This window comes from Paramormyrops kingsleyae, chromosome 5 (assembly GCF_048594095.1).
Source record: "Paramormyrops kingsleyae isolate MSU_618 chromosome 5, PKINGS_0.4, whole genome shotgun sequence".
In the NCBI taxonomy this organism is placed as follows: domain Eukaryota; kingdom Metazoa; phylum Chordata; class Actinopteri; order Osteoglossiformes; family Mormyridae; genus Paramormyrops; species Paramormyrops kingsleyae.
The window spans coordinates 8,332,393-8,341,115 of NC_132801.1; the positions used below are offsets into that span (position 1 = coordinate 8,332,393).

The window sequence follows — 8,723 nt, forward strand, 5'->3', positions numbered from 1 at the left end:
AATTACTGTTCGGAATGACATGGAATCAAAACAAACCCCCGTGCTTGCACGCGCGCGCACACATACACACCATTGAGGGAGTTATTTGCCACACCCACAAATCACCTCCCAGACTCCAATTTAACCCAGCGAAAACATCACGCAGGATGTAAGGCACCAAGCACTGTCTGCCAGTCTTAAGTACTCAAAGAACAATGAGGAAATGGACACGCTCTACAAAGGTTGGGGAGGGCTCTCATTCACATTCTGAACACCGAATAACTGCGCGCTACCCAGCTCGGCCCCCTGGGGGGAAGGCAGCACTGTGAAGGTCCTATCCGAGCCATATGGGATGAGAAATATGCAGAGAACCTCTATTCAGCAGCGTGCAAAAGAGGGCCATTTTTTGACGTTGAGAGAGCAGCTGTGATCCCGGGGGGGGGGGGGGGGGGTTCGGGGGTGTTCGCAACCAGCAGTCCTAATAAAGTACGACGTATGGTGGATTTTCCACAGAGTTACCATGTTTTGATACTTCAAATTCCGAGTTAGTGCTGTCTTATTTCCAGTTAGCCCCACCTAGGCGACGACAGACACACCCAGCCATACTGGCTTCCAAAGGTGGAGATAGACTGATGTTTCTCTGCTTCCACAGAAGACACTCAAAAGCAATGAAAGCCCGTCTCCCCTTAAACCTTAAAGCCCGTCCCCCACAGCAGAGCTGGGATACCTTATTCATTGCTGCCGGTTGCTGGGTCCCCCTCATTCCAGTCTGTGCTCCAGCACCAAGCTGTTGCTGCTGCTGTAGTTGTTGCTGCTGCTGCTGCAGCGTTTCTGCTAGCAGGCTGCTGTTATTGCTCCCCATCCCAGGGTTCGAGTAGGACATGCGTGGGGAGCCGTTCATCACCTGCCCTCCCATCATGACCTGCTGCTGCGAAGGTGTGGGTGCCGACGGCTGTCCGTTGCCCTTCTGGGGTCCCATCATGCCCCTGTTCAGCATCCCTTGCTGCTGCATCATGGTGGCCTGCTGGGCTTGGACATGCTGCTGCTGCTGCACCCCCATGCCGGGCATGGCCTGGGACGCCTTCGTACTGCTCAGGAGCCCCATGGCCGCACTGCTGGGGCTCCCACCGGCCGCCTGCTGCTGCTGCGCCGATGCGGGGGGGCCACCTGTCCGCAGGAGCTCCGAGAGCTGCTTGTGCTTGGCGGCCGCGTCCTGGCCCCCGGCCCCCCCGGGCAGGCCCACGTGCAGCTGACCCACATCCCCGCCGTTGACCAGACCCAGATCCGCCGAGGCGATGAGCTCGTCCGGCAGGTCATGCTCCAGGTCAAACAGCGACTTGAAATCTGACAGAGGAGGAAGAGACATTTTTAGAAGAACAGGAAAACCGTCACATGCCAACACATCAAAACAGGCAGGGAGAGAAAGCACCCAGAGATGCGGACAGGTGGCATGACATTCAACGAACTGATGCGTCTCTCATAAGCAGAAATCAGGCGGCGACCGCAGAGACTGTCCCTGCATGCGAGGAGGCACCAAAGAAGCTTCTCTGGGCCACGTCCTGCCTACTTTCCACGCATTTTCATGCCTACAAAGCTTTTCAGAAGATGTCTTGATCACTCACGGCAGCCTGAGTCTAGAGCTGCTTGTCACACAAGTGAGAAACCTCACACTGAGGACACCAATCAGACAGCATAATGCACAAGTACAAGGAAAATCGGACTGATGTGTCGACCTGAAACGGACAGTATTTCTGGAAAAAGGCCATTGACAAAAAGCCTGTCAATGCTGGTTCATACCATACCTGGCAGCGCAGATGAAGCCATGGCAACACAAAAGAAAATTAATACAATGAGGGACTGAAAGTATAAAACACCACAGGTGTCACTACTACAATTTACCACAAATGTTTCAGCAATGATTGTTCGAGAGAAACACACCTATCATATGCTGCATTTTTGGCATCATTTAAAACTAGTTGCAAACGTAATCTTCAGCTAATTGTGTTTTGAGGCAGTGGAGTAGGGCTGCCACTAACGACTTTTTTTTCCATCAATTAATCTATCAAGTATTTTACCAATTGTTTGATTAAACGATAATTTTCCTCCAGGGAATGAAATTGTTTATTTTGACAAACTATATTATTGCAGGGCTTTAGATAACAGACGCCAGTTTTCAGCACTATACATAGGTTGACGTTACTTATGCTCACAATTTTAGCAGATTAGTAGTATGTCTAAAATATTAATGAGCTGTGTATTGTGATGCCCAAGAGATGATCTGTATAAATCCAACCTATCCTTATATTTATTAAATTCGGTTACTCGACTGTTTTGATGCACCATGGAAACAATAAAGTACTGAAGTCCTGGTGACGAAAGGGACAGCAGCCACAACATCTTTTAAAAAAAGGGGAGATATTGTGGTTAACCAGGTAGAGATGGTGGTAGGCATACTTTTTGGTAGTTTAAAGTCTGACGTTTTTGCTAAATATTTCCTTTTTATTTTCAATTCATAATATTTTTTTATTTGGTGCCCGTCTTCATTTGTTTAAGTTCATGGTAATACTGGTCGCAACAAGTTCAATGTGCACGAACACGGACCTTCAATCAACGTAAAATAAGCCCAGATTCTAGCCTGAACACTTAATGAAAATTCTAAGGTAGCAGGCAGACAACTTTATGCCTTTAATAATGAGTGTATTTAACAGCAACAATGACAAAAGATGTTTAAATGCTCTCCATACTAACAGTAATTTAAAATTTTTAAAAATTAACATTGGCTCATGTCTCAAACTTGTGTCAAATGAATCAACTGTAAAATAAGTGTAGAAAACTTCATAGTATAATACAAAAGTTACACAACATTGTGTCAGTCAACGTTCTCATAAAAGGCAACTCTGCTTTGTGAGAGTTCTGCCTGGAAACTATTTTTTAAAAACGGAACCAGATTAAATTGATGCTCCATCTTATTTTTCTGCCATCATCCACCACAGCTCTCCTATAGCTGGCACAACAAACATCATGCACAAATAGCTTTAAGAGATGCCACACGGCTTCTCCGCAACGTGCAGGACACTGGATGCATCTGAACTGCACAGTGCAGGTAACATGGGAAATGGTCAGTACTGACCCTACGATTGATGCATTAGATCCAAAAATACACAAACTGTGAGGTAACAGAACACCATTCACAGGAACAGTACCCCCCCCCCCCCACCCCGCCCCCCAGTCCCCAAGCCTCGATGGTCGAATATCGGAACACTATGTTCATTTTAGCTCAGGCTGCAAATCAAAGCACTATAAGTCCTAACACAAACGGCTGCATGCCTTCCTAAATTATAGAACTGACAGACTCACACTTTAAAACACAAACACTTCAAAATATGAACTATTACAGTATATTAATGCGGCTGCTCTTCCACTGCAGAGAGAGAATCAGCCAAGAGCTCCCACAGTAGGGTTCACATTAGCAAAAACTTGTTGCTTTAACTGAGCAGCTCAGGAAAAAAAAAAGAGGAAGGGGAAGGGCCAGATCATTAGGACGATCCATAAGTTGGCTAAAATAAAAATACACATTAGTCTTCTTTGGGGAGCAGCAAAATGTGTACTGATTGGGTGTTCCATAAGCACTGAAAACAATTTAGCTGTGCACAATGCTCAAGATTCACGAAACACGACCTAAAAGCCAGTAAGCGGTCAAGGAGAATTCCAGTTACAAAATTACCATGAACAGGCTTCACTTGATAATTTTCCTATGGAATTTTTAAAATATTTTAAAAATTTGAAATGAGAAAATCCAGCGTAAAGAACCAGTTCTCTTTTCGCGAAAAAACATTAAGATACGAAAATACTTGGCAGTAAGATTTCAGCATTAGATACACCATTAGCTGAATGTCAGAACAATTTCAATGGAATTAGTACTGTTCTTAAAAATGATGATGCCTGCATGGCAAAACCACTGATTCCTGAATTGGCTCCAGTCCTAAGTTCCAAGCTGGACCATTTGCACATTACAAATCGTGTTACATCATTCATAAACAGGCACCAGGATATCAATAAGTGGTGTGAAAGTATTTAGAACATGACCATATAATCGATGTAGGCCTCCAATAATTTTAGCTGGGGGCAATGTCCCATCAATAGCAAGGAAAACATTATCAATCCAGCATTCTCAAATCAACAGTAGACTACTATACTAAACAAGCACCAAAATGACCCAATACGGTAAACTCAATCCACCACTGCCCCATTCCTTAGGGAATAACTTAGTGCAGCTATTCAGTTCTGAAAGATGGAAACGCTTTGAGGGGGGGAAAAAAATGACAAGAACGCCTTGATTAACCAGGAAATAAAATTAGAAACCTTGCATTGTCAGCTTTAGTAAAGCCCTGTTTCAGAAACAAAGGGCCACATAAAGAATATCTTGACATCTGCCTGAGGCCTGCCTTCAATGCTGCTGGTCGGGGAAGTGAAGTTTCTCTACCTTTGAACGATCAGTGGACACATGCGCAAATACTCCATTTAGAAGACCTCGCACAACAGCCACGGTAACCCCACAAAGCTCGACGTTGCCCAGGAACTGCCAAAACGTGCGGCTGTCCAACCAAGGATAACCGGAAGAAAGTGAATCTTGCCAATGAGCCTCCATCCTACATCGTGCTCAGCGAAATTAAAGGAATCTGCAGCCAACCATTTTCAGACTTTAAACAGCCAAACCTCAAAACGGTAGCAGTCTATACAGCAAACAGGCAAATGAATCTTGAGCTGCAGGCTTTTACACCTTGTCAATCATCAGACTTCAGTAACAAACGGTATGAGTGCTGAAGGGAATTAATACAAAATTTAAATATTACTGCAATTGGAGTCTGATGCATCAGTGGAATACAAGAGAGTCATAACTTTTTTTCAAAAATGTTTCGAATGTAAGTCTTAAAGGTTGTGTTAAGTTAGTTAAATTTTAGATTTTTTGAACAAATTAAAAAGAGGGTTACAAACGATTTTAACCACAATAAGCAGAGATGTTATTTGTGAAAAGCCTACAAGAATGACAGTTGAACCATATTTTTAACATGCATTTCCTGGTAACGTGCGCAAAATATGAATTAAGCAAGTTAATTCATTCAAGTAAGTCAGTTAATAGGCTCATATGCGCTATCAAGAAGGACAATATGAAGTTCAATCTTGGAGAAAAATCGAGAAACACACAAGTGCCACAGCATGAGCCTTAATGCACAAATGACAGATTTTTAAAAAGTCTTTTATATTACTAGCTATGCAAGCATGTGCCAAATTCTATTAAGGCAGGAAAATTATTTCTAATATGCATTTTCCTGCAATACATACCTCACCACTACAGGCAAATATAAATTTAGTGCTAATTTAGAATAGTGGGGGGAAAAAAACTAACATGCAAGCAAGCCTGAACTACCTTGAACTACATACTAGCAGTATGAACAGTCAAAGCATGTGTTTAATAATCAAGCAAATAATGGCAGAGAGAATCGTTCTGGACACTAGAATTACACAGGACTGAGAGAAGGTAATTTTGTGTTGTCAATTATATCAATGGGGCAAATCAACAGACTTACAAGACTTCTCAAATGAGACTGGGGAGGTGGGGGGGGGTATGTTTTTCCAAAGAACTGCAGTGACTTTTAGAAATGTACAAGGAGAGCAACATTCCATTAATGTTGCTGCCCCATGCTGGCTTGCCATAATAGTATAGGCCTGTTCATTAGCAGCTTCAGACAGGCAGTAGTGGGGAAAGCTGCTCCTAATGTCATGCATGAAAATGGGAGTGACTGAATTAAATGGCAACTTGTATACGAAGCTTTCCTAGCAAAAGACGGTTTCTTCAAGTCTTCCCAATGCCGTGAAAGCAGCCATTTCAAAAGTCCAGTTGTGAAAGCTGATTAGACAGCAGAAGCCAGATTTTTTTAGTTCCCCAAACAGCATTACAGCAAATGTTAAACACCTGTACTTCACCACCAACAAGTAGACACCTTCTGTGCTGCTTTGCGCTCATACTTTGGTATTTTATTCATCAAATCTCAGACAATGTCTATAGGTCACTGTTATTCTTTCAAGGGACCCAAATTACTAACCAGACAAAAATGGTGAAACCCTTTGAGAATTTCTGAGTGAAAAGGAAAAAGTACTTTAAAACAATGACCAGGTCACCACTGAATACTCCTGAAGATTTGCTAGTCTAAGATCAGCCGTTAAGCTATATATTTTAGTTAGAACCATGAATACTTTAGAAACTTAGATGTTACTTTTCCTTTTAACAAAACGTCAAATGCTGCTGTTCTAAGCAACCTCTAAACTACCCACTTTGATCTGCGGGGTAATTTTGACTGAATCTCGTTTATATACCATGCACTAATCCCAACACCGAGAACGCAAACGATTGAAGAGTAATAGGTTTATGAAAAGCAATAGTATAAAACCCACACCAACATGTTAGCATTCTGCGATAAATCCCTGTATTTTAACGAGAAGCATCTTTCCACACGACCAACTGTGGAAGAAAAGATTTCAGGGTTTATGGTCTGACTGGCTGGAACTGGTAATGACAGACGCATGACACTGGAGAGAAATGGAAGAGAATAAGCTTTGAGCTCCAATAATTCTTACGACAGCCCCACGAGCTTAAGCGCACTTATACAGTCCATACATTTAATGTTACTTATTTTGACGTGGAGATTTAATGGATTTTATGTTATGTATTTTCCTCCTGTGAAATTCAGGAAACTGAAACTGAATTGTTATACTGATCAAGTCATACAAACACACAAAATCAACTGAGAGAAGTACGTTAAAGTCGACATTAATGTACCAGAAATTAACTGAAAATATTCCACCAGTCACACCTTTTCTTGTTTAGTCCAAGTTACGAAAGTCTTCACGCCCAAATCTTAATAGTAATATTTCGCCATATATTCGGTGACAGAAAAACATTCGAATACACTGAAGTTTTCTCGTTTCTCCAACGACCTTGCAACCAACCGAGGATGAACAATAGGGAGTGAATAAAATGTAAGAGAAATGTCTGAGACACTGGGCTAGTGGTCAGACTCCCTACACACACACAGCTAAGCGAGTGTGGACACAATCCCAAGATCAATGAGATCACAGCGGCACTCCATCCTGAACCTCCATCCGTCTGCGGTATAAACTCTCCCCAACTCACACACACTGACTGCCAGTATATGCATCGGACAGAACAGGAACCGCCTCCCCACACACGCTCTCCCATCACAGGCCTGCACATCGGGACGGCGACCCGGCCGTGCGGACCAGCCGATCCTCAGCCGCAGCCAGGCACCCAGTCCGGCCACAGCTCTCCCGCATTAACAGGCCGACCAACACCGATCTCTCGCTACGCGTGTGGGGAGAAATGCGCTGGAACTAGCAGGCTGCGGTTTACAAATACCGATATAAAAAAGCTTTGTTGGTGGCATTTACTCAGAATCCCCCTCCCCCTTTATGCTCTGATTGCACGGAGCCCCTGCATGTTAGCTGGCGATAGCCGTAATGCCACCGTCTCCCAGACCAGATCGGTCCCCTCGCTCTGCGGGCCAGCCGAGCAAACTGGGCCGGGGGAAAGGGCTCCGGCTGGCTGGGGTTTAACTTTGTTGGACAAACCGATCAAAAACAACAAATAAAAAGGAAAGGCACCAGCCCGCTAACAAGCCGTAACCCTGCGTATGAGACATCCCGACACCTACACGCTTAAAAAAAAAAAAGTTGTCGCGAACACAATTTAGGCTGTTGGGCCTTTAAATTGCTTAAAAACGTACAATTCTGAACAAGAAAATCGAGGCGCACTTCGAAAAGACCAAGACTTTATAAAGACCGGGGGGGAAAAACAAGCGGTCAACGGCGAAGTGCGGGGCGCCCGGATAAGCCGGAGCCGACACGGGGAAGCGGCGGCGGCGGCGGACTCCCTGACGCGCTCGCCTCGCCGCCGCCGCCGAGGAGGAGGAGAAAAAAAACCCAAAATACGGCCGAAACGCCGACGTGATAAACGCGTTTATCTCAAAAAAGACTCCGGCGACGTGAATAATTAAAATGCGTATATTTACCATTTCCATCGCTGGCAGAGACCGAAAGTGCCGGAGAGGATAGTTTAGGCCTCTTGGCTGAAGGCGGGCCGGAGTCCAGAACGTTCTCGGCCATATTTTTCGCGAATTATATAAATATATATATCCAGAAAAAGACAGGCGAATTCCCTTCTTTCTCGGTCTTCATTCGCCTTTCCCTTCTTTGATTGTTTTACTTTCCCCCCTCCTTTTTGGGGACTAAGGGGGGGAAAGTCCCGTGTGCGAAGCGCTCGTCTTTCCTGGGTTAGCCTCTGCTCTCCGACTCCAGCGCATAAACCCCCTCCCCCGGCGGATTTTTTGTTCTTTATAGATTTCTGCGAGCGGAGGAGGAGGAAAGAGGGAGGGAGGGATGGATAGGGGGAGTCGGTAAGAGAAGAGAGAGACAAGCGTGCAGGCCTTTAACCAACTCGCCGAGCCTCTTCGGAGACGGAGAAATTGTCCCGAGACCTGCCCTCCATTATAGTATCCGTGTTTTCCGCCATTGTCGGGCGGCGGAACTGTAATCGAAAAGACCCCGGACTGGAGGATCGCGGCCGCCGGGAAGACGCGCCGGCACTCGAAACTTTTCAAGGACCTTCTCGCATGATGTTTTAGAGCTGCGAATGAAATAGTTACAGCTTCTGATTTCTGATGAGCTGT

At 44.7% G+C, this 8,723-nt stretch overlaps 1 protein-coding gene across 13 annotated transcripts in view; it reads right to left on the bottom strand.

Moving 5' to 3' along the window:
- The window catches only part of ep300a (E1A binding protein p300 a), a 33,804-nt gene extending 25,190 nt beyond the window's left edge, over positions 1 to 8,614 (bottom strand). For 12 of the 13 annotated variants that reach the window (XM_072712012.1, XM_072712011.1, XM_023814494.2 and 9 more), the window contains exons 1-2: positions 8,067 to 8,613; positions 707 to 1,323 (exon numbers count right to left, since the gene is read on the bottom strand). In XM_072712012.1, coding sequence (XP_072568113.1) covers positions 707 to 1,323; positions 8,067 to 8,160 — 711 coding nt within the window. In that variant the 5' untranslated portion in view covers positions 8,161 to 8,613. Of the gene's footprint in view, positions 1 to 706; positions 1,324 to 8,066 lie in introns of all 13 variants that reach the window. The other variant, XM_023814486.2, reaches the window with a different exon arrangement.
- Positions 8,615 to 8,723: the final 109 nt, after the last annotated feature.